Consider the following 25,221-nt stretch of genomic DNA (forward strand, 5'->3'; position numbering starts at 1 on the left):
CCTGGCCAATATTCATTCCTCAACCAACATAACAAAAACAGATTATTTGGTCATTATCACATTGCTGTTTGTGGGAGCTTGCTGTGCGCAAATTGGCTGCCGCATTTCCCCCATTACAACAGTGACCATACTTCAAAAGTACTTCATTGGTTGTAAACATAGAAACATAGAAACTAGGAGCAGGAGTAGGCCATTCGGCCCTTCGAGCCTGCTCCGCCATTCAACGAGATCATGGCTGATCATCCAAACCCTAGCACCCGGTCCCTACACCGACAGCCATCCCAACGAAGCCCTATCCCCGTAACCCCACATATTTAATCCCCCCTAACACTAAGGGCCAATTTAAAAAAAAAAAAAAAAAAAAAAAATTTTTTTTTTTTATCATGGCCAATCAACCTAACCCGCACATCTTTGGACTGTGGGAGGAAACCGGAGCACCCGGAGAAAACCCACGCAAACACGGGGAGAATGTGCAAACTCCACACAGAGCTTTGAGACGTCCGGTGGTCGTGAAAGGCGCTATAGAAATGCAAGTCTTTCTTTTCTTTTTGTAGCTCGAGTAAAAGAAAGAAATGAACTTGTACTTCTACAGCTCCTTTCACGACCTGCGTGAAATGCCCATATCACAAGATATAAAAAAATACACACACACACTGCCACATATGTACTTCCCAGTGCCAGTCACTGCACAAAAACAGGAGCAGGATCTCCGGCAGATTTAAAAAATTTCTTCTCCCAGTCTCTTTCCCCCCCCCCTCCCCCCCCCCCCCCCCCCCCCCAAACCCACCCACTGCCCTTTCTCCTTTTGCCTGCCCAATGCTGCTGAAACCAGTTCTAGCATCCCTACCACTCTCCCACCAGAGACCCACTAACACTGCACAGGACAAGAATTGGACCTGGGGCTTTCTTGGTCTGAACAGCTCAGTTCTACACTGAGCTGTGTGTTTACCAACTCAACCAACATGGTTGGGGGGAGTTTTGTCTCCCCTCAAGAAGATTGCAGCTTCCGGAATCTCTGTTGAAGGATTCGATTCACCCTCTGGTGCCAGTGGTTGCTACTGTAATCTTACCGCAGAAGAGAGTGAATTCTGGCAGATGCTGTTTTGACAGGAAATGAGCGCAATTTTGAAAGCTCCAGAGGACATTGAAGGAGGCTGGGGCTGATTGGCAGTTCGACCAAGGAGTTGCATTGAAGCCGGAATCGAATAGTGTTTAGGAAGGAAGCAAGTGTTTTATTAGAGACGCGCAGATGGAAATTGTGCTTCCAGCAGCCATGGGTTTGGTGTTGAGCCGTGTTATTTGTTGGCTAATAAGGTCACTAGTGGCTCTTTGTTGAGGTGCCAGACCCACTCTGAGCGCTGCGGATTTCCATCTCCCAGAACCCACATTTCCCATGGAATGTACGTGACCGTTAGCCCTGTTTTGTTTTAATACACTGCACACAAAGCTTCTGCACATGGATGTGGTTTACTACCCCCCCCCCCCCCCCCCCGCCTAATTGTCTGAAAGGTCGGCCTATGGTTTCACAGGTACCGGCAGCCCTTGGGTACCTTGCCCATGTGGCCATGGCTCATGCATGAGCCTAGATAGTGAGTGTTGGTGGTCTATTTAACCATGGGGTTCTGCATCACAGCTGAGCTAGATCATGCCGTCACCTGGTGTGTGCATGTAACAGCAACAACAACTTGTATTTATATAGCGCCTTTAACGTAGTAAAACGTCCCAAGGTGCTTCACAGGAGTACTATAAGACAAAAAATTTGACACCAAGCCACATAAGGAGATATTAGGACAGGTGACCAAAAGCTTGGTCAAAGAGGTAGGTTTTAAGGAGTGTCTTAAAGGAGGATAGAGAGGCGGAGAGGTTTAGGGAGGGAATTCCAGAGTTTAGAGCCTTGGCAGCTGAAGGCACGGCCACCAATGGTGGAGCGATTAAAGTCAGGGATGCTCAGGAGGACCGAATTAGAGGAGCGCAGATATGTGTGTGTAATAAATATATAAAAAATAATTTTGCACATAAGCACCTGCATATACACACATACGCACACATTCCATTAAGGGTCACTGGATAATAATCAAGCATAATCCCTGGCTCATTCCAACCCTTCCCCAGTCCACTAGTACTAGATCAACTAACTGAGCACAGCCAGGGTGGGAGTGCGCGGGGAACAAATCTGGTGCCTTCTGGCCTGTACGGCTCAATACACAGAATCTACAGCACAGAAACAGGCCATTCGGCCCAACCAGTCTCTGCTGGTGTTTATACTCCACGAGTCTCCTCCCATTCCACCTACCTCACCTCACCCGTTCAGCATATCTTTCTATTCCCTTTTCTCTCATGTACTCGGCTAGTTTCCTTTGAAAATATCTAAGCTATTTGCCTCAACCACTTCCTGTGGTAGCGAGTTCCACATTCTAACCACTCTCTAAAATTTCTCCTTGCTTCCCTATTGGATTTATTAGTAACTAGCTTCTTTTTATGGCCCTTAGTTTTGGATTTTCCCATCAGTGGAAGCATTCTCTCCATATTACATTACATAGGATATACGGCACAGAAACAGGCCATTCGGCCCAACCAGTCCATGCCGGTGTTTATGCTCCACTCGAGCCTCCTCCCGTCTTTCCTCATCTAAATCAGCATAATCCTCGATTCCCTTTTCCCTCATATACTTGTCTAGCCTCCCCTTAAATGCATCGATACTATTCGCTTCAACCACTCCCAGTGGTACGAGTTCCACATTCTCACCACTCTCTGGGTAAAGAAGTTTCTTCTGAATTCTCTATTTGATTTCTTGGTGACTATCTTATGGCCTCTAGTTATGCTCTTCCCCACAAGTGGAAACATTCTCTCTGTATCCACTCTATCAAAACCTTTCATAATTTTAAAGACCTCTATTAGGTCACCCCTCAGCCTTTTTTCAGGAGAAAAGAGACCCAGCCTGCTCATCCTTTCCTGATATGTATACCCTCGCATTTGTGGTATCATCCTTGTAAATCCTCTCTGCACCCTCTCCAGTGCCTTTATATCCTTTTTATATTATGGCGACCAGAACTGTAGGCAGTACTCTTGTGTGGTCTAACCAAGGTTCGATACAGATTTAGCATAACTTCCCTACCTTTCAATTCTATCCCTCTAGAAATAAACCCTAGTGCTTGATTTGCTTTTTTTATGGCCTTGTTAACCTGTGTCGCAGCTTTTAGTGATTTGTGTATTTGTACTCCGAGATCCCTTTGTTCCTCTACCCCACCTAGACTCGCACCCTCCAAGTAATAAGTGACCTCCTTATTCTTCCGAACCAAAATGTAATACCTCACATTTATCTGTGTTGAACTTCATTTGCCAATTATATGTCCATTCTGCAAGTTTATTAATGTCCTCCTGTAATTTGTTGCAGTCCTCCTCAGTACTGAGTATCCCCCCCCAATTTGGTGACATCCACATATTTAGAAATTGTGTTTTTGATTCCAACGTCTAAATCGTTAATGTAAATTGTGAACAGCAGTGGTCCCAGCACTGATCCTTATGGAACACCACTACCCACCCTTTACCCCTAATCTCTCTGCTTTCTGTCTTGAAGCCAGCTAGCTACCCATTCTGCTTTATGTCCCCTGACTCCGCATTCTCTGACCTTGTTCATCAGTCCATTAGAAGTAAGGGGAATTAGGGGTTACGGGGAGCGGGCAGGAAACCCGACATGAGGCTAGGTTCGGATCGGTCATGGCCCTGTGGGTGGCGGAGCGGGCCCAGGGGCCGTGTAGCCTGGTCCTGCTCCTACTTCTTGTGTTCTAATTCTGTGTTAGATTTCAGGAGATGGTTCTATTCACAGAGATTAGTGGAGACCTCGGGAACAGGCTGCCAGCTAGGAGTCCTTCAAGAGTAAATTGGGCCTGTTCCTGGCTGGGGTGGAGATCACCTCTTACAGAAGGTAAGTACTGTAGGAAATACAGGGATGGAGTGATCTCCTGGACGAGTTTCGATCGCCTAGATGGGTCGGAGAGGAATTTCCCAGCCAAATTGGCACATTGGGTTTTTTATCTGGTTTTTCGCCTCTCCCGGGAATCACATGGGTTCGGGTGGGATGGAGAGTGAAAGTAGATTTGAGGTTCGGATCAGATCAGCCATGATCTTATTGAATGGCGGAGCAGGCTCGAGGGGCTGATTGGCCTACTCCTGCTCCTATTTCTTATGTTCTTATGTTCATTATGGGGTACTTTAATTGAAGGCAATTTGAAAATCTAGATAAATTACATCTGCAGTACCATTGTCTACCCTCTCTGTTACCTCTTCAAAAAATTCAGTGAGGTTGGTCAAGCAAGACTTTCCCTTTTGAAATCCATGCTGACTATTCATTATTATATTTTTGGTTTCTAGATGTTCTTCTATTTTTCTCCTTTAGTAGGGATTCCATTATTTTTCCTTCCACAGATATTAAGCTGACTGGCCTAGAATTCCCTGGACATGTTCTATCCCCCTTAAATATAGGTATTACGTTAGCTACCCGACATCTACCCTGTCCAACGCATTCATAATTTTGAAGACTTCTATCAGGTCACCTCTAAGTCTTCCCTTTTCTAAAGGAAAAAAGCCCCAACCTGTTCAATCTTTCCTGATGGTGCGTATAACTGAGCAATTGCAGGAGCTCAAACTCCGCACCAGGTGACTGGAGTTGGCTCACTTTCTCCACTCGGTGCTGATACATGGGCTAGAACCTTCCTCGGGAGTGAGGAGGGGGTCTTCGATTGGCCACCGTATGTTCAGTGGAAGAATGGCTGAAACCCCAAGATAGATGTGTGAACCCTGAAGTTACGGGGGCCGATCAGGAGAATCCACCCCCACTCCCCACCAACAACACTGCTCGCTGAAGGTGGATCCCCCTATTCAAACCCCAATAATGTTGTCCCCTGCAATAAATTTGTGGGAATAAGACTCGGGGAAGGAAGCACTTTGGCCAAAGTACTTGCGGTTGGTTACAGTAGAGATAAAAGAAAAAAAAAGACTTGCATTTCTATAGCAGCTTTCACGACCTCAAGCGCCCTAAAGCGCTTTACAGCCAGTTAAATACTTTTGAAGTATAGTCACTGTTGTAATGTAGGAAACACGGCAGCTAATTTTGTGCACAGCAAGCTCCCACAAACAGTAATGTGTTAAATAAAAAAGAAAGACAGACTTGCAGCGCCTTTCACGACCACCGAACGTCTCAAAGCGCTTTACAGCCAATGAAGTACTTTCGGAGTGTAGTCACTGTTGTAATGTGGGAAATGGCCAGCTAATGTTTTTTTGGTGATGTTGCTGTTCTTCAAATAGTGCCATGGGATCTTTTACGTCCACCTGAGAAGCTTAACGTCTCATCTGAAAGACGGCACCTCCGACAGGGCAGCACTCCCTCAGTACTGCATTGTCGGTCTGGATTAGGAGCTCAAGTCTCCAGAGTGGGACTTGATCCCACAACCTGCTGACTCAGGCGAGGGTGCTGCCTTCTGAGCCACGGCTGGCACCTACAAGTACATAACTTACAGTTGGTACCTATTTAGCCTCTCTGATGCTCTGGAGCCAGTGGAAACGTTCTGTTAAGAGGTTGCAGAGAGAGAGGGACTGCAAATGGCAGCCTGGTGGAACTGGATTGTCAAGTCTGAAAGGGAGCTGGGAACAACTGGATGGGACATGATGTCTGGGACTGAAAGGGAAAGAAAAAAAAACAGATTTCTAAACAGCTGGATGGATTACAGGGCCCAAACAAAGGGCAGATTGTCAGAGTGAAGGCGTCGTATTCCGAGAGTCGACGAGATAAAAGCCCCAACTGAATGCTGTCATGTGAGCCCCTAACCTGGCTCGCTGATTGTTTTCTGTATTCAGCCCAGGTTTCAGCAGCCTTGATCCCAGCATTAGTGTAATCCTTTGCTGCTACTGATACTCAATGCTTCGAGTTGGCCTGTCTTCCAGCTCAACTCCTCTGAGGTTCTGTGGCTTTATTTGTATCTTGTAAACCTTAACCCAGCCCAATCTCTCAGCACTTTCCTGCCCTAAATCATTCTCTTATTTCTGTTTTTTTCACGCACACACTCACTCGCTCACTTTCACACAGGAACAGTCTCTGATTTTCTGCTTCTCTAGTTTGTGCTCTCTTTCCTCTCTCTCCCTGTCACCAATCTTTCCTCTCTTTGACCCCTCCCTCATGCTCTCTCGATTTCCTACTCGCACACTCTAGCCTCATAATTAATACTATTCTAGGACATTTATGGTTGTAGTTGCTCCCCTCAGGGCTATTTGTGATGGAGGTGTAATATTACTGAGGAGCAAGCCAACTATAATAAGCGGCAGTCAATCAGATCAGAGATTCCGACAGAATGACTGAAAAGGTTGACTGAATGGCAAGTCATGCAGAGAGAGCGCCGCGTTAGCGAGCGGGGAGAGCGCCGTGTCAGCGAGCAGGGAGAGCGCCGTGTCAGCGAGCGGGGAGAGCGCTGTGTCAGCGAGCGGGGAGAGCGCCGTGTCAGCGAGCGGGGGAGAGCGGCGTGTCAGCGGGAGGGGAGAGCGGCGTGTCAGCGGGAGGGGAGAGCGGCGTGTCAGCGGGAGGGGAGAGCGCCGTGTCAGCGGGAGGGGAGAGCGGCGTGTCAGCGGGAGGGGAGAGCGGCGTGTCAGCGGGAGGGGAGAGCGGCGTGTCAGCGAGCGGGGAGAGCGGCATGTCAGCAGGAGGGGTGAGCGGCGTGACAGCGAGCGGGGAGAGCGGCATGTCAGCAGGAGGGGTGAGCGGCGTGACAGCGAGCGGGGAGAGCGCCGTGTCAGCGAGCGGGGAGAGCGGCGTGTCAGCGGGAGGGGAGAGCGACGTGTCAGCGGGAGGGGAGAGCGGCCTGTCAGCGAGCTGGGAGAGCGCCGTGTCTGGGAGGGGAGAGCGCCGTGTCAGCGAGCGGGGAGAGCGCCGTGTCAGCGAGCGGGGAGAGCGCCGTGTCAGCGGGAGGGGAGAGCGGCGTGTCAGCGAGCGGGGAGAGCGGCGTGTCACCGCGAGGGGAGAGCGGCGTGTCAGCGGGAGGGGAGAGCACCGTGTCAGCGAGCGGGGAGAGCGCCGTGTCAGCGAGCGGGGAGAGCGCCGTGTCAGCGAGCGGGGAGAGCGCCGTGTCAGCGAGCGGGGAGAGCGCCGTGTCAGCGAGCGGGGAGAGCACCGTGTCAGCGGGAGGGGAGAGCGCCGTGTCAGCGGGAGGGGAGAGCGGCGTGTCAGCGAGCGGGGAGAGCACCGTGTCAGCGGGAGGGGAGAGCGCCGTGTCAGCGGGAGGGGAGAGCGCCGTGTCAGCGAGCGGGGAGAGCACCGTGTCAGCGAGCGGGGAGAGCGGCGTGTCAGCGGGAGGGGAGAGAGCCGTGTCAGCGAGCGGGGAGAGCACCGTGTCAGCGGGAGGGGAGAGCGCCGTGTCAGCGAGCGGGGAGAGCGCCGTGTCAGCGAGCGGGGAGAGCGCCGTGTCAGCGAGCGGGGAGAGCGCCGTGTCAGCGAGCGGGGAGAGCACCGTGTCAGCGAGCGGGGAGAGCGGCGTGTCAGCGAGCGGGGAGAGCACCGTGTCAGCGGGAGGGGAGAGCGGCGTGTCAGCGAGAGGGGAGAGCGCCGTGTCAGCGAGCGGGGAGAGCAGCGTGTCAGCGAGCGGGGAGAGCGGCGTGTCAGCGAGCGGGGAGAGCACCGTGTGACCGAACAATACAATGGAAGGGGAAGTATAGAGTGAGAGCACTGAGCATCCACTCTGGGCCTCTCCATTACTTCCCCGGGCTGGCAGTGGTCAGTAGGCCCCTGAAATATATATAAATATAAATTAGCAATGGAACAAGTATCTTCGGACAAATGTCTGTACACCCACAACCCAATTCACTTATTTCCTGGTCCCACTAGATACCCTTTACTTCTGTGCAGCGTCTGACATGTGCAGCAGGCTTGTGCTAAGAGGATTTCCCGTGGCGTTGCTTGAAGGATGCAGTGGCGCTGCAGTGCCACCTAGTGGCTGCAGCCTGTGACGACTGTGTCACTGGGGACCTGTTTACATAGGGAATGCCCATTGAAAATTCCTATTAAATCAGTTGTAATGGTAAGATGTGTGATCTAAAAGCATGACAACGGGAAGTGAAGTTTGCGGATAGAAAACGCACACAAACAAAAGATCTTTAATATAATATAGATGGTGGCTGGAGACGAATGGGGTCATGACCCCCCCCTCCCGCCCCCTCCCCCAATCCCTTTGAGATTGGCCAATTTTGTGTGTCAGGATTCGGCCAAAACTGACTACAAATAACTTTTAAATTCCTAATATACCGTTGCTCCATATCCCTTGATACCCTTACCTAACAAAATATCAATCTCAGTCTTGAAAGCTTCCATTGACTCCCAACATCCACAGCCTTTTGGGGGGAGAGAGTTCCAGATTTCCACTACCCTTTGTGTGAAGAAGTGCTTCCTGACATCACCCCTGAACGGCCTGGCTCCAATTTAAAATTATGCCCTCTTACTCTGGATTCCCCCACCAGAGGGAATAGATTCTCTTTATCTACCCTATCAACTTCTTCTATCATTTTAAACAACTCCATTAGATCACCCCTCATCCTTCTAAACTCGAGGGAAAACAAACCAGGTTTATTGGTTCATTCCAACTAAAAGATGCTGCAAAAATCAACCGATCTAAATTATACTCCTGCCCACGCCACTGCCAACACAAGTAACATCCTGCGGTGACGGCAGGTCGGAGAGGGCCTCCAGGGTGTCTTGTCGGGAGACGTACTATAACCAAGTCTACAGAAGTTGCTGAGGCTACAGGAGCAGAACCCTGCTCTGGCTGGTCTAATTAGAGCATCAGGCAATCGGCTCTAAAAGCATAAACTTCCTTGCGCTGCGGAGACTGATGAATTGCTTGTGACAGCCAGTGGCTCGAGAGTAAATCCGCGCAGGGTAAGCCCAGTCCAGACTTGCTGACACCAGCCCCTTTGTGCTGGGCCCAGGGAGCGGCTTACTCTGCACACAGAACAACTCGGCCCCCTGTAGCTTGGAGATTCTTTTTTTTTAATATGTCCGGTGCTCGCTTTAAAGCGACAAGCTTCCCTTATCGTAATCCAGCGTGGAAGTTTGAAAATGGTCCTGTCTCCGGTCTCTCTCCACATATGACCCTGTGCCCCAAGGCTCAAAGGGTGAGGGGGGGGGGTGAGGAAGTGAATTTTTGAGGTTAAAAAAAAAGGATTGTAACTACTTTCTTGCAAGACGCCTAAGTAGGGTGGGAGGAGGCTCGTGTAAACACCGGCATAGACCAGCTGGGCTAACTGGCCTGTGTCTGTGCTGTAACTCGATGTAACTAAGAGTACTGGAATCTAATTTGAGAGCAACGGACAGCCGCTACGTAGTGTCGCAGGCCGGTGGGTGGATGGTGGACGGTCAGCTCTGGAGACGGCGGAATTGGAAGCAGGAGAAGCTTCCTGTGGGTGTTGGGTATGGAGGGTCTCAGCTCTTCACTCGAGGCCTGATCATTGGGGAGGGGTGGCTGTGCTCTGATATTTAGTTCAGGCGTGGGTGGGGAGTCCTTATAAATTGCCTAGTACCAGTTTCGGGCAAGAGTAAACCTTCAGTCCACCTAGCCCAGTGTAGTCCAATCGAAATCACTGACTAGCCACTGGCACTCATTTTAGTCGAAAATAACTTGCGCAGAATAAAGGTAAATGTACTTTACGTGTAAAGCACGCACAATGATCAAGAAACACTGCGTTTTGTATTTGTATTATCATTTTACCAACAAACTAGCAAAACCGGTTAAAGTTCACGTGCATACGCCATGCGACGTTGAGATCGCATGTCCAACAATGGTGTCTCACTCATTTTTAATTACTAATCAAAAATGCAACTAGCCGCATCCAATGTCCCTTTCATTTTATTTTGGGTGCGCGGGCCCATTCAGAATACCGCGCATTCGCGGTTTTTCCTATTTGAAATCCGGTGAGCCGCTGCGCGGCCGCGCAGTTTAAAGGGGACATTGGCCACATCTGGATTCCCAATTAGCTACATGTGGCGAACATTGGACAACATTGATGTAGCCCACCTATCCTCAGTATCCCTATCTGACGAAGGGTCAGCAACCTGAAACGTTAACTCTGTTTCTCTCTCCACAGACGCTGCCTGACCTGCTGAGTATTTCCAGCATTTTCTGTTTTTATTTCAGATTTCCAGCATCCGCAGTATTTTGCTTTAGTATCCTCAGTATCCCCCTGGTGCATGGGCAGCCGGTAGATACTTGGGAGGTCACTTTTGTTTGTAACGGAATGTGTTTTGGAGTGGGGGCGGGGGGCGGGGGTCGGGTAGGAGGGTGATGTGAGTGAATGGGACAGAGAGAAGCGTGGCAAGAACGAGTTGCCCTGGTGACTCAGTTGTTGACAGCAGTGTCCCGTCACATAATCCCAGGTTGATCTCTGCTATGTGATGGGTCAGCTGATCTCAGTCAGTTTAGGTGTTGGCCGGGGAGGGTCTGCATTTGGCCTCAGTACCTTAGGTTAGAGGGCGGGTGGGAACCAGCCAGGGTTACCCTTGGGTTAGAGGGCGGGTGGGAACCAGCCAAGGTTTCAGCTCCCGATTGCTATCCAGTGTGATTCCCTGCTGGGAGATGCTTCCGTGTGGATATTGGGTGAGGACGGGATCAGGCTCAGAGATGCCCCCAATTTTCACTGCCCAAGTTCACATAAACAAAGGTCACAGAGCGAAGGTACTAAAGGGTGGCTGGTGCCTGTTAACCATCCCGGCATGTTCAAAAGAGGAGAGGGATATGGCATCGGGGGTGGGGAGAGACAGTATTTAGATCCAGCACGACAAGGTGCTGACTCTGGTAATTTAGCATTTCAAACATCAGGGTGCAGAAATGCTCCCAGAGTAACTCTATTTTCTGTAATAGAGCTCCGACTGGTTCACTAAAGTCCTTCAGAGAACTCGTACCCGGTCTTGCCTACGGCTGGCTCCAGTCCTTACAAAGTGGTTGACTTATAAATGCCCCCTGCAGTAGCCTAGCAACCACGCAGTCGTTAGGAAGCGGCATTAAATGCAACCATGCCCACATCCTGCGAACAAATTTTTAAAAAGAATAACCAGTTTTCACATTAAAAGTGTATTTTTTATATAAACAAGAAAAGACAAAAGTAACTTTTTAACAAAAAAAGTCACTGTTAATTGACCAGCTTGTGGTCACCCAATGTTTGAAGTCTGGCCTCTGTGACCCCTGACCTCCCCTGATGACCCAACCCCAGCCCCTGAACACACACATTACAGCGCCATCCTGCACCGCCACATCTGTCACTGTAATTTAGAAATGAGGCGTGCAGCCATGGCAACCTGACGAGCTGTCCGTCATTACAATATATTAACAGCAGGCAGACAGGCCAGGCTTCCTTATACAGGCTGGACTTTGCAATTATCAGGTTACCATGGCAGGACGGATGGACAGACAGACACACACTCTCATACAGACACAGAGAGAAACAGAGACGCACACGCACTCAGACAGAGACAGACACAGAGACACACACACACACAGACACAGAGAGACAAACAGACAGACACCTAGAGAGACAAGAGACACACAGCGAGACAGAGACACACAGAGAGAGAGAGAGAGACACACAGACACAGAGCGAGACAGACACACACACACACACACACACACACACACACACACAGACAAACAGACACACCTAGAGAGACAAGAGACACACAGCGAGACAGAGACACACACACAGACAGAGAGAGAGAGACACACAGACACAGAGCGAGACAGACACACACACACCCACACATGTTCCCTGGAAACTGGGCTTTGTTCTGCGCGGCCTGTTTCTCTTCGTGCGTGGTCCTTTTAAATTTCCACGCATGCGCTGTATTTACAATGGAGAAGCCGGTGAGTGGCCTGCGCGGGGCCTTTTCTGTTACTGCGCTGTTGCGCAGCTTAGAGGGAACTTTGATACACACAGATGCAGTGACGCACGCATGCACCCGCGCAGTAAGAGACAGAGAAGCACACACAGGTTAAGTTTGCTAAAAGCGAAGTACTTTTAACAAAAAAAAATCATGTCCTCGTTGAAACTGCTTTCTAATTGAAAGAAAAAATGCTTCTGATGGAGCTTTGGCACAAAGTTGGGCTCAAGGAAGTTGTTCTCTTGGTGACCTCTCGCCCACTGGGTAAGAAAGTAAGAATAAACTTGCATTTAAATAGTGCCGTTCACATCTGCAGGATGTCCCAAGTGTTTTACAACCAATGGTCTATTTTTGAAGTGCTGTTACTGGTGTTAAGGAGCCTTTTCCTGCAAAACCAGGTCCCTCAAACAGCAAATGAATAAATGACCAGTCCATCTGTTTCTGTTGGTGGAATATCGGCCAGGACACTGGCAGAACTTGTTCTTAAACAGTTCCCTGAACTGAGGGTCAGCCTAGATTATGTAGACAAGTCGGTAGTGGGGCTTGAACCCATGACCTTCTGACACAGCGGTGAGACTGCTACCAAATGAGCCAAGCTGCCACCATCTTGTGCAGTAAATGTCTCGCAGACCAGGAAGGTCCCCAGTTTGATAACCGGCGAGTTAGATTAGCTCAGCTCAGTTCAGTTCAGCAGGTCCGGTGGTAGGGGCACCACAGCTGGCCTCGGTGTCCCTGGCTGGGGAGGAAAATCAGCCAGGGTAGGGTGTCTGCTCCTGCTCACTACCTAGCGATACCGTGGTGAGGGCTGAGGGCCTGGCTGTGCGGCCTCCTCCTGGTGAATATGCTGCTGACACTCCGTGCCAAGGCTCACACACTGGCACAGCATCAGAGGGCAAATGGCACCTTTGGGACAAAGTTGGAAGGAATAAATGTTATAAAATAAGTCTCAGGCTTGGCACAGTGGTAGCACTTTCCTCACCCTCTCCCTTCCCCCCTCTCTCACCCCCTCTCCCCCTTTCTCCCTCCTTTATCCCCTATCCCTCTCCTATTCCCCCTTGCTCTCTCTTCCATTCCTCCTCCCTCTCCCTTTTCCGCTCTCTCTCACCCCTTTTCCCCCCTCTCCCATTCCTCTTCTCTCTCCCTTTCCCCCTCTCCCTTTAACCCTCTCTCTCTCCTTTTCCCCCCCCCCCTCACCCTATCTGTGTACCCTCTCCCAGTTTTTCCTCATTCCCTATTGACATCTACACAAGCCCTGTTCCAGTGCCTGTCGAAGCGTTGTGTTTGTTGCTTGGGATTAGCTTTGGCCTGTTTGGGTTGTGCTTCTCGCTGACACATTCTCAGTTGTGTAGTGAGTACATTTTAATAACCAAAAAAAAAAATCAATGTACCATTTTGTTTTGTCTGTGTGCGGTACAGCAGGATGTGGGGTGTGACTGAGCTGTGAGCTTAGCGCTGCACCACAAACTGTACCAGGCCTGTACTGGTTGGCAGACTGACAAGGCAGCTAATCTGTTTGAATTTTCTGCCTGGTGGAGTTCTTGCATTGATTATATAGACCACTGCTCTCTTAGGTTTTCCACCTCTTTAAATAATTTCTCAGCGTAGAATGACTTGAGTTCTCCAGGCTCGTTACTTCGAAGTGCCGCTGCTTCTTCCCGTTTTCACCAGCACCACAGTTTGAGATGTGACTTTTACTGTTTTCTTTCCTCCTGATCTGTAGGTGGTGGCAATTTACAAGGTGCCCTCCCGTACTTCGATCAAGTGCCCTTTCTTAGAATCGTAGAGCACAGAAGGAGGCCATTCGGACCATTGTGACTGCCGGCTCCTTCAGAGAGTTGTCCAATTAGTCCCACTCCCCCGCTCTTTCCCCAGAGCCCTGCAACTTTCCTCCCTTCAAGTATCCACTCCGCTTTGGAAAGTTACTATTGAATCTGCCTCCGCCTCCCCTTCAGGCAGTGAATTCCAGATCGTAACTCGTTGCGTAAAAGAAGTTCTCCTCATCTTAGAAAATGATAATAGGATTGGGCAGAGTCAACACGGATTTATGAAAGGGAAATTATGTTTGACAAATCTGTTAAGAGTTTTTTGAGGCTGTAATTAGCAGAATAGATAAGGGAGAACCAGTGGATGTGGTGTATTTGGATTTTCAGAAGGCATTCGATAATGTGCCACACAAGAGGTTGTTAAACAAAATTAGGGCTCATGGGATTGGGTGTAATATACTAGCATGGATTGAGGATTGGTTAACAGACAAAACAGAGTTGGAATAAACGGGTCATTTTCGGGTTGGCAGGCTGTAACTAGTGGGGTACCGCAAGGATCAGTGCTTGGGCCTCAGCTATTCACAATCTACATCAATGATTTGGATGAGGGGACCAAATGTAATATATCCAAGTTTGCTGATGATACCAAGCTGGGTGGGAATGTAAGTTGTGAGGAGGATGCAAGGAGGCTTCAAGGGGATATAGACAGGCTAAGTGAGTGGGCAGGAATATGGCAAATTGAATATAATGTGGAGAAATATGAAGTTACCCACTTTGTTAGGAAAAACAGAAAATCAGTTTTTTTAAATGGTGAGAGATTGGGAAATGTTGGTGTTCAGAGGGACCTGGGTGTCCTTGTACACGAATCACTGAAAGTTAACATGCAGGTACAGCAAGCAATGAGGAAAGCAAATGGTATGTTGGCCTTTATTACAAGAGGATTTGAGTATAAGAGTGAAGACGCCTTACTGCAATTATACAGGGCCCTGGTGAGACCACACCTGGAGTATTGTGTACAGTTTTAGTCTCCTTACCTAAGGAAGGATATACTTGCCATAGAGGGAATGCAACGAAGGTTCACCAGACTGATTCCTGGGATGGGGGGGATTGTCCCATGAGGACAGATTGAGTAGACTAGGCCTATATTCTCTAGAATTTAGAAGAATGAGAGGTGATCTCATTGAAACATACAAAATTCTTACAGGGCTTGACAGGGTAGATGCAGGGAGGATGTTTCCCTTGGCTGGGGAGTCTAGAACCAGGGGTCACAGTCTCAGAATAAGGGGTCGGCCATTTAGGACTGAAATGAGGAGAAATTTCTTCACTCAGAGGGCGGTGAATCTTTGGAATTCTCTACCCCAGAGGGCTGTGGAGGCTCAGTCGTTGAGTATATTCAAGACAGAGCTCGATAGATTTTTGAATATTAAGGGAATCAAGGGATATGGGGATAGTGCAGGAAAGTGGAGTTGAGGTAGAAGATCAGCCATGATCTTATTAAATGGCGGAGCAAGCTCGAAGGACCAAATGGCCGACTCCTGCTCCTATTTCTTATGTTCTTATCTCTCCCCTGATTCTTTTGCCAATTAACTTAAATTCTTCTCACACGAGTTAGTGCCGACGAGTAGTTTGACCCAATCCTGGCCTCACCTGATGTCTGCACACATGTACTTTCCAGGGCGGGTGGAGTAGGGAGGAAGTGTTCCACTGGTCACTGACCAGTTCCACCCCGCCCCACATGCGTGCAGAGAATTTGAATTCAGTTCTTTGTTTAAACTATCTGGAAATAATAAGGAGCTGGTGTCAGTAATGGTGTCCATGAAGCTGTCAGATTGTTGTTAAAAACCCATCTGGTTCACAAGTGTCCTTTAGGGAAGGAAACCAGCCGTCCTTACCCGGTCTGGCCTATAGGTGGCGCCAGTCCCACACCAATGTGGTTGACTCTTAGCTGGCCTCTGAAGTGGCCGAGCAAGACAGTCCGTTGTATCAAAACCGCTACCAGTGGTTAAAGAAGGCTCGCCCCACATTCTCGGGACAAAGAGAAGAAGAAAGAAAGACTTGTATTTATATAGCGCCTTTCACGACCACCGGACGTCTCAAAGTGCTTTACAGCCAATGAAGTACTTTTTGGAGTGTAGTCACTGTTGTAATGTAGGAAACGCGGCAGCCAATTTGTGCACAACAAGCTCCCATAAACAGCAATGTGATAATGACCGGATAATCTGTTTTTATGATGTTGATTGAGGGATAAATATTGGCCAGGACACCGGGGAGAACTCCCCTGCTCTTCTTTGAAATGGTGCCATGGGATCTTTTACGTCCACCCGAGAGAGCAGACGGGGCCTCGGTTTAATGTCCCAATGAGGGACGAGCAATAAATGCTAGCCTTGCCAGCGATGCCCACATCCCGTGAATGAAAGAATTTTTAAAAAAAATTCTCCCGAGAATTAGAAGAACTAGTAAATGTGCCTAAAGCGGCAATGGGTGTTCTCCATTGGCCAGCCCAAGTGAATCTGGCAAATTTAACTTCGGTGCCCACAGCCTGTGCCTCGGGAGCCAGTGTGACTCGCAGCTCGGGTTAGCGCAGTATAACCGCGGTTCAAAACTGCTGACCTCAGTTCAGAGCGGGGCAGTTTTAGGACGGCTTAAAGGTTTTCAGTGAGGTTCCCGGTTCCTGGGCTTTTGGCACTTAGTGGATAATGAGATGTTAAACTGACCCATTTAAACAAACAATTATCGGATTAGTGTCGGCAGAGGTGAGAATTAGAGTCAGTAATCCACTGCTGACATGTGCATTGTATGGATGGACCAACAGACCAGCCACTTAAAGGAGCTGCACGGCAACCATTACAATCACTGACACTTCCACAGACAGTCCTGCAACATAAAGGAACATAGGAACAGGAGGAAGCCATTCAGCCCCTCAAGTCTGTTCCGCCATGGCCGATCTGCACCTCAACTCCCATTTTCCTGCCTTTTGCTCCATATCCCTCGATACCCTTATCTAAATAAAAATCTTACTGATCTCTGTCTTGAAAGCTCTGATTGTCCCCCAGCATCCACAGCCTTTTGGGCAGCGAGAATTTCAGATTTTCAACACTCTCTGAAGTGCTTTGTGACATCACCCCTGAATGGTCGAGCTCTAATTTTAAGATAATTCAATTCAATTCAATTTTATTTGTCATATATGCAGCAGACGTGTGTACTGCACAATGAAATGTTGATTTTTATGAGTCCTCCCAACATTGGAATAAATATGGCATAACAATGATAAAATGCTAATAGAAATACAGTAATAATAAATAAAACAACAGTAATAAATAATAATAAATTATACGTTCATGAGTCTTATGGCCTGGGGGTAGAAGCTGTTTCGAAACCTGCTGGTACGAGACCGTATGCTTCGATATCTCTTACCGGACAGGAGCAGAGCGAAGAGGTTGTGGCTGGGGTGGCTCGCGTCTTTAATGATTCTCAGGGCCTTCCCCCGGCACCTCTCGGGGTAGATATCCTGCACAGCAGGTAGTTTAATTCCTATAGTGTGTTGTGCAGCTTTCACCACCATCATAATGCCCCCTTGTTCTGATTCCATCACCAGAGGGAATAGTTTCTCTCTAACTATATCGAATCATTTTAAACACCTCCGTTAGATCACCCCTCAATCTTCTAAACTCAAGGGAATGCAAGCCTAGTGTGTGCAACCTGTTCTCATAATTTAACCGTTTTAGCCCCTGTATCATTCTGGTGAATCTGCGCTGCTCCCCCTCCAAGGCCAGTATATCCTTCCTGAGCTTCGGTGCTTAGAACTGAATGTTGAACTCCCATGTGCCAAGGGACAGCAAAAACTCCCAAAGTTCTATGTCGTCAATGACGGTGAACAGACCAATTCTCGGGTTCAGTAGTTACAAGGAACCCCAAGTGCTTGTGCATGAGTGAGGCTCCCAGACCCTAGACACTACACTGCGAGGATCCCAGACCCCAGACACTCCACCGCGAGGCTCCCAGACCCCAGACACTACACTGCGAGGATCCCAGACCCCAGACACTCCACCGCGAGGCTCCCAGACCCCAGACACTACGCTGCGAGGACCCCAGACACTCCACCGCGAGGCTCCCAGACACTCCACCGCGAGCCTCCCAGACCCCAGACACTACACCATGAGGACCCCAGACAGTCCACCGCGAGCCTCCCAGACCCCAGACACTCCACCGCGAGGCTCCCAGACACTCCACCGCGAGGCTCCCAGACACAGCACCGCGAGCCTCCCAGACCCCAGACACTCCACCGCGAGGCTCCCAGACCCCAGACACTACACTGCGAGGACCCCAGACACTCCACCGCGAGGCTCCCAGACACTCCACCGCGAGCCTCCCAGACCCCAGACACTACACCATGAGGACCCCAGACAGTCCACCGCGAGCCTCCCAGACCCCAGACACTACACCATGAGGACCCCAGACAGTCCACCGCGAGGCTCCCAGACCCCAGACACTCCACCGTGAGGCTCCCAGACACAGCACCGCGAGCCTCCCAGACCCCAGACACTCCACCGCGAGGCTCCCAGACACAGCACCGCGAGCCTCCCAGACCCCAGACACTCCACCGCGAGGCTCCCAGACCCCAGACACTCCACCGCGAGGCTCCCAGACCCCAGACACTCCACCACGAGGCTCTCAGACACAGCACCACAAGGCTCCCAGGCCCCGGACACTCCACCGTGAGGCCCCCAGGCCCCAGACACTCCACCGTGAGCCTCCCAGGCCCCGGACACTACACTGCGAGCCTCCCAGGCCCCGGACACTGCACTGTGAGGCTCCTGTGCGATAGTGCATGTTTAGTGCAGAAAGGAAACCGCGGATAGAACAATGCTGGACGTTGTTTAACACAAGGAGAATGGTTCGGACAAAGGGGTCGAACCTGCAACATTTTGTATTATTCATGTGAACAGAGTTGTGGCTGAATTATTCATGGGGCAGATTGAGCAGGTGTGAGCGCACGGATACAATTACAGCACAACAGCAGGCCCTACAGGCTGTCTCTGAACACTGCAATTAAACACCACCATGGACATTTTATACACGGCCTCCGAGAGGCACCTACTCCCCCTGAAAGCGGACGTTAGCTAACCTCTCGCTACCCTGCGCCCGATATCTGCAGATTCACTGCGGAGGGTTTGCAAACCCGGACATTGCATCCCTGGGGAGGCCGGGTTCAAAGTCTGCCTGGACACCTGATAAAGGTTTGCCTGTGGTTGATGGAGAGGTGTACGAGCAGTTCCCCTGTAGGGGCAGGGAGGGGAGGGGTGGCAATTGACCCCTCCCTCCTGCGTTCCATTACTGCTGGTGTTCCCTTTGAGTCTTTGATCTGTGGAAGGCTTGGGAAGCCATATTGAATATGACCAAAGGCCTAGAAGAAGTGGTGTTTGGCATCCAAGCACATCACCAGATCTTAGTTTTATTCCATCGCCCGCCCCTCCTGTCCCACCTGCTCGGGCTGGAGAATGGAGCAGTTGGTTCTCTTCTATGTTTGTGTCTCCCTTACTGGGTTCACACACAAGGATTTAACTCCCATTATGTTGATCAAATGGCCGTCTTTAGTGCGTGAGCTTAGGCAGTTAATAATGTTGGCACGCTATTCTACTGTAGGGGCATCACAGCTGAGCCCAACCCTTTCCTCACCCACAGACTAGCGCACTTCCAGCAGAGGCCATTAGATGGCGATCAGCAGTGGGAATCCTGGCTGATTTTTTTCCCTTGGTAACCCAGGTTGTAAATACCAGTTTACAATTTTGTTACATGTAACCCACAAAGGAATTTGCCCCCTGTTGGGGCAGAGTTGGGGGGAACTTGGCTGTGCAACCTGTGTTATACCTGACCCAAGAGCAAACGGGGAAAGTATTCTATTCCCAAACACTCATCCCTCACCTTGAGCACAAAAAATCAATCCCTTCTCCCCCAAAAATGTTTTGTATTTTCAGTAACATCACCTGAGCTTTGGAGGGAGCAGGGTGATTTTGCTGTGTGAAGCAGCTGTGACAAACTGGAGAGAGGGCAATGAGACCCGCCTGGACGGTCCCTAAGCACCCCCTGCTGCCCAATCCAAGGTTTGCGGAATGACGCGGACCTTTCACACAGCCTACTTCCCGCAAAGTGCCTCACTCTCTCCTGCCCTAGCTGGTTATCGGGTCACGCTGGGCTTCGCTGCTTAGTGCGGAGACCCGGCCGCTGATCACCCACAGGCGCCGGCACTCCACATTAACACAACTACAGCTGCCGTCCGGGCCGTGGAGGCACTTCCATAGCCCACGATTTGGTGGGTCTATGGGATGTTGGTTCACCCAATATTGGGACTTCTGTACAGTGAATTCAGCGGGTGGGGGTGGCGGGCTGCATCTCACTGGTTGTACTCCCATAATATGACACAGAATGTACAGCACAGAAACGGACCATTCGGCCCAACTGGTCTATGCCGGTGTTTATGCTCCACACGAGCCTCCTCCCACCCTACTTCATCTAACCCCATTAACATATCCTTCTATTGCTTTCTCCCTCATGTGCTTATCTAGCTTCCCCTTAAATGCATCTATTCTAATCGCCTCAACTATTCCTTGTGGTAGCGAGTTCCACATTCTAATCACTCTCTGGGTAAAGCCGTTTCTCCTGAATTCCCTATTTGATTTATTGGTGACTCTTATATTTATGGCTCCAATCAATTCCTCCCCCTAACTCGGGGGCCCTGTTGCCAGTTGTAGCTCCAGTAGGAACATAGTAACAGGAGTCGGCCATTCATCCCCTCGAGCCTGTTGCACCATTCAGTTAGATCACGGCTAATCTGTATTTTTTCTCCATCTACCCACCTTGGTTCCGTAACCCTTAATACCCTTGCCGAGCAAAAATCGCCTACCAATCTCAGTTTTGACATTTTCAATTGACCCCCAGCCTCAACAGCTTTTAGGGGGAGTAGGCTCCAGGTTTCCACCACCCTTTGTGTGAAGAAGTGCTTCCTGACATCACCCCTGAACGGCCTGGCTCTAATTTTAAGGTTGTGCCCCCTTGTTCTGGACTCTCCCACCAGAGGAAATAGTTTCTCTCCATCTACCCTGTCAACTCCTTTAATCTTCAACAGCTGAATGAGATCACCCCTTGTTCTTCTATACTGAAGGGAACACAAGCCTGGTCCATGTTGTCCCAGCAGATGAGGTCAGCTAACTCTGCACAGGCCGGAGCTCAAACCTGGCACCTTGCTGTCTCTCTAGCTCAGACCGGGACCTGGTATCTGATATATAAAATCATCCCCAACAACAAGTCAACATGACTGCATAGCGAAACAAAGGGGTAAATAATCACCTGGGCAATGGGTGTGATGTGGAGAACTCAATACCATTTAAATTTTTTTCCCCCTCTAGGAAATGTTTTGGGCAAGTATTTGAGTAATGGAGCTGGCTGGCAGGTCACTGACGAGAGGGCGCACTGTGTGGGGGCGGTTTCAGATGTATTATTAAAGCCACTTCATATCTGACTGTGTTTCAGGGTTCGGGTTTGTGACCTTTGAGAGTGAAGATATTGTGGAGAAGGTGTGCGAAATCCACTTCCATGAAATCAACAACAAAATGGTGAGTGAGGGACGTGTGTGTTGGGGTCACGAGCTCTGTGGGTGCAGTACGGAGGGGGCCGTGTGTGGGGGGGGGCCCTGTGTGGTTGGTGGGAGGGGGGCCGTGTGTGGTTGGTGGGGTTGAGGTGGGGGGCCGTGTGTGGAGGGGAAGGGGCTGTGTATGATGGGGAAGGGGCCTTTGGGGGGGGGGGCTGTGTGGAGGGGAGGGGGCCGTGTGGGGGGGCCGGAGGGGGGGGGCGTGTTGTGGGGGGGGGGGTGGAGAGACGTGTGAGCCATTCACCTCAGTCCAGTTTAACCCTCGAGTAAAACACAAACTGTCCCTCCGGGTGGTTTTGGTTTTTGTAAAAAACGCTAAAAATGTTGGAGGATCTTCAGCCAGTTTAGGAAGCCCAGTAGTTTGCTCTCCTCCTTTCCTAATGTCTCCTTCTTCTCCTAATGTCAGTTTACATCCAGTTACGCTCCTGTGAGGACGTTTTACTATATAAATGCAAGTTGTTGTTGAAGTCTCTGGACTTGAGCAGTAAATGCTTGCGGGTTGGGTATTAAATCAGGGCCCGAGTTACCTTCTCCCGATACGGACACGTCCCCCTCTCCCGATACGGACACGTCCCCCTCTCCCGATACGGACACGTCCCCCTCTCCCGATACGGACACGTCCCCCTCTCCCGATACGGACACGTCCCCCTCTCCCGATACGGACACGTCCCCCTCTCCCGATACGGACACGGCCCCTTCTCCCGATACGGACACGTCCCCCTCTCCCGGTACGGACACGTCCCCCCCCTCCCGGTACGGACACGTCCCCCCCTCCCGGTACGGACACGTCCCCCCGTCCCGGTACGGACACGTCCCCCCGTCCCGGTACGGACACGTCCCCCCGTCCCGGTACGGACACGGCCCCCCCTCCCGGTATGGACACGGCCCCCCCTCCCGATACGGACACGTCCCCCTCTCCGGCATGGTTTGCTCGATAATGATCAGGGCTGAGAACTCTGGCTATCGCTTCTCGTGGTCCTAACCCAGGGGAGCCGAGTCCCCTTCCTCCACTGCCCATTGGCTGGGATGTGGACCCAGCACCGATAAACTGGACCTTCCTGGTCTGTGTGGGTCAGCACCAGGCAAGAGGCTGCAGGTAAGCCACTAATCTCTGGGGAAGCTCTCGTCAGTGTTCCCATTTCTAATCCTCATCCCTGTGTCGTTGCGTCCATGGCAAGTTTTCCTCTTTTGCATGTGTACGATGGACGGTGTCGTCAAGTCACTATCGGGAAAGGGCTAACTGGTCTGTTTGACCTGGTACAGGTGGAGTGTAAGAAGGCACAGCCCAAAGAAGTGATGTCACCAACTGGAACCGCCAGGGGCCGGTCTCGAGTGATGCCCTATGGGATGGACGCCTTCATGCTGGGGATAGGCATGCTGGGTAAGAGTGGCATCACATGTCAATCACACAGTGGATTGGAGCAGTGAACTGCATTGTAACCTGGCCCTTGTCCTCTGGCTCTCCCACCCTTTCCCTCTGGCTCTCTCACCCCTTCCCTCTCCCCACCCCCCCTTCCCTCTCTCCCCCCTTCCCTCTGTCCCTCTGGCTCTCTCACCCCTTCCCTCTCTCCCTCTGGCTCTCTCACCCCTTCCCTCCCTCCCTCTGGCTCTCTCACCCCTTCCCTCTCTCCCTCTGGCTCTCTCACCCCTTCCCTCTCTCCCTCTGGCTCTCTCACCCTTTCCCTCTGTCCCTCTGGCTCTCTCCCTCCTTCCCTCTCTCCCTCTGGCTCTCTCCCTCCTTCCCTCTCTCCCTCTGGCTCTCTCACCCCTTCCCTCTGTCCCTCTGGCTCTCTCACCCCTTCCCTCTGTCCCTCTGGCTCTCTCACCCCTTCCCTCTGTCCCTCTGGCTCTCTCACCCCTTCCCTCTCTCCCTCTGGCTCTCTCACCCCTTCCCTCTCTCCCTCTGGCTCTCTCCCTCCTTCCCTCTCTCCCTCTGGCTCTCTCACCCCTTCCCTCTCTCCCTCTGGCTCTCTCCCTCCTTCCCTCTCTCCCTCTGGCTCTCTCACCCCTTCCCTCTCTCCCTCTGGCTCTCTCACCCCTTCCCTCTGTCCCTCTGGCTCTCTCACCCCTTCCTTTCTCTCCCCGGCTCTCTCCCTCCCAGGCTTTCTCAATCCTTCCTTCTCTCCCTCCCAGGCTCTCTTCCCCCCTTCCCTCTGTCTCTCACCCCTTCCTTCTGCCCCCTCACCCAGGCAAGTCCCTATGAGACCCCGGCCCAAATTCACTTATTTACATATTTCCATGTCTGACGTTGGCAAGGCCTTGCCATGAGTTTATTTACAGAAAAATGGGCCAGAATCCTGGAATGCGACCCCCTCCCCAGCCAGCAGTAGGAATCCCACAATCCCATGTAATGATAACAGAATTTGTTCTCCAGTTACCATAAACATTTGGCTCAGATCGTGGATATTTAATACCCCCTCACTCGCTCGCTCCCTCCGTTCAACAGGCTGGGGGACAGTTCCGTGGCCATTGGTGACCTTCCACCACCGTTACCCTGCAGCTTCCTGTCCCAGCTCACTATCCGACGAGCCCTGCCAGACAATAGTGCACGTGGGAGGACTGGCCGAGAGCGGAATGTCACTCGACTCCGGCCCCTCGGCCCAGTCACAATCGCTACTTGACCGCAAAGTCATCTGTGGCCGATCTGTCTGGAGAGTTCTGCAGCTTGTGCAGAAATGTACTTTCATGGTGCGGTTGTGAATTCTCCATTTCTCTCTCTCGCAGGGTACCCGGGCTTCCAGGCTGCTTCGTATGCAAGTCGCGGTTACACAGGACTCGCTCCCGGTTACACTTACCAGTTTCCCGGTATGTTGGGCTCTCTCTTGTCTCAGTTTAACATTGCTAAGCTCTCCCCCACCCCTTAGATTAATTACTAAAAACTCCCCCTATTTTCAGAGAAATGTATTTAGTAAAATGTAAAGTTGAGGCTTTGTTTTAACTCTCTCTCTTATTTTGTTACCCCCGCCCCCCCATCCCCTCTCCTCTCCCCTCCTTTTTATTCCCTTTTCTAGGTCCCTTACTGCTGCCTCCAGCCACCACACTTCCTTCTTCCGCCGGGAGGGCAGGACAGTCTGGGGTGCAGACGTCACAGTGGCCGCCTTCAATGCTGCTCCAGGATTGGCCGACAGGAGGTGCACTTCTGCAGGGCGGGCCTGGACCTGCCGTGTTTCTCTTTCTCCCTCTTACCCCACCCCTCGTCCGCCCCCCCCCCCAACACATTCTGACCCCTCCATGCCCCGCCACTCCGACCTGCCATTCTCCCCCATTCCGATCCCCCTCATCGCAAGTAAAAAAGAAATAAAATTGCATCTTTAAAGGCCTGGTCGAGAACTGGATGAAGGCTGGTGCTGACCAGGGCTTGGACTCCCCCTCTGGTTTGGAGGCCAGCCCTCTGGTCGGGGGGAGGGGGGTGGGGGGGGTTTGCTTTGACAACAGGCCGGGTTCCTCTAAAGTGCCATGTCCTGGAGGCACGATTGGTGCTCGAGGCTCGTATTATAGCTGTTCCCACTAAATATTCCGAAGCCTCGTCATCATCCTGACCACTCCCAACCCCATATAATTTAAAAAGATGTAAATATTTACAATGTTTCCCATCACTGTTAATTGGCTGCACAGTTACTTCAGTGGGAACAAATTTGATGATTTCTTTCAATTTTTGCCTCTCCCCGTGTTCCACAATTCGTTATCTCATCGCACCAGTTTTGAAATTGAAGCTGTGCTAATTGGCCAAAGGGTGGATTGGGAAGGGTGTTGGCGTGAATCACTAGCGAGACGGGCCGAAGCTCAGGTTTTTTTTCCTGTTTTTCTAAAATCGCTGTGTTGTGTGTTGAAAACTTGAGTAACATTGGTCAGGTGGCAGTAATGTGAGTGGATGTCCACTGGGTGGCAGTGTGGTTGCAGCCCACAGA

The 25,221-nt window shown here is 50.8% G+C and overlaps 1 protein-coding gene across 6 annotated transcripts in view; it reads left to right on the forward strand.

Annotated features, from left to right (window-relative positions):
* The window catches only part of msi1b (musashi RNA binding protein 1b), a 141,393-nt gene that overhangs the window by 100,159 nt on the left and 16,013 nt on the right, over positions 1 to 25,221 (forward strand). For all 6 annotated transcript variants that reach the window (XM_085961860.1, XM_085961861.1, XM_085961862.1 and 3 more), the window contains 4 exons: positions 21,196 to 21,278; positions 22,577 to 22,694; positions 24,038 to 24,118; positions 24,325 to 24,444. In XM_085961860.1, the coding sequence (XP_085817986.1) occupies positions 21,196 to 21,278; positions 22,577 to 22,694; positions 24,038 to 24,118; positions 24,325 to 24,444 (402 nt within the window). The remainder of the gene's footprint in view (positions 1 to 21,195; positions 21,279 to 22,576; positions 22,695 to 24,037; positions 24,119 to 24,324; positions 24,445 to 25,221) is intronic.

This window comes from Somniosus microcephalus, chromosome 19 (assembly GCF_052327205.1).
Source record: "Somniosus microcephalus isolate GS21.2 chromosome 19, FLI_Smic_1.0, whole genome shotgun sequence".
Lineage (NCBI taxonomy): Eukaryota > Metazoa > Chordata > Chondrichthyes > Squaliformes > Somniosidae > Somniosus > Somniosus microcephalus.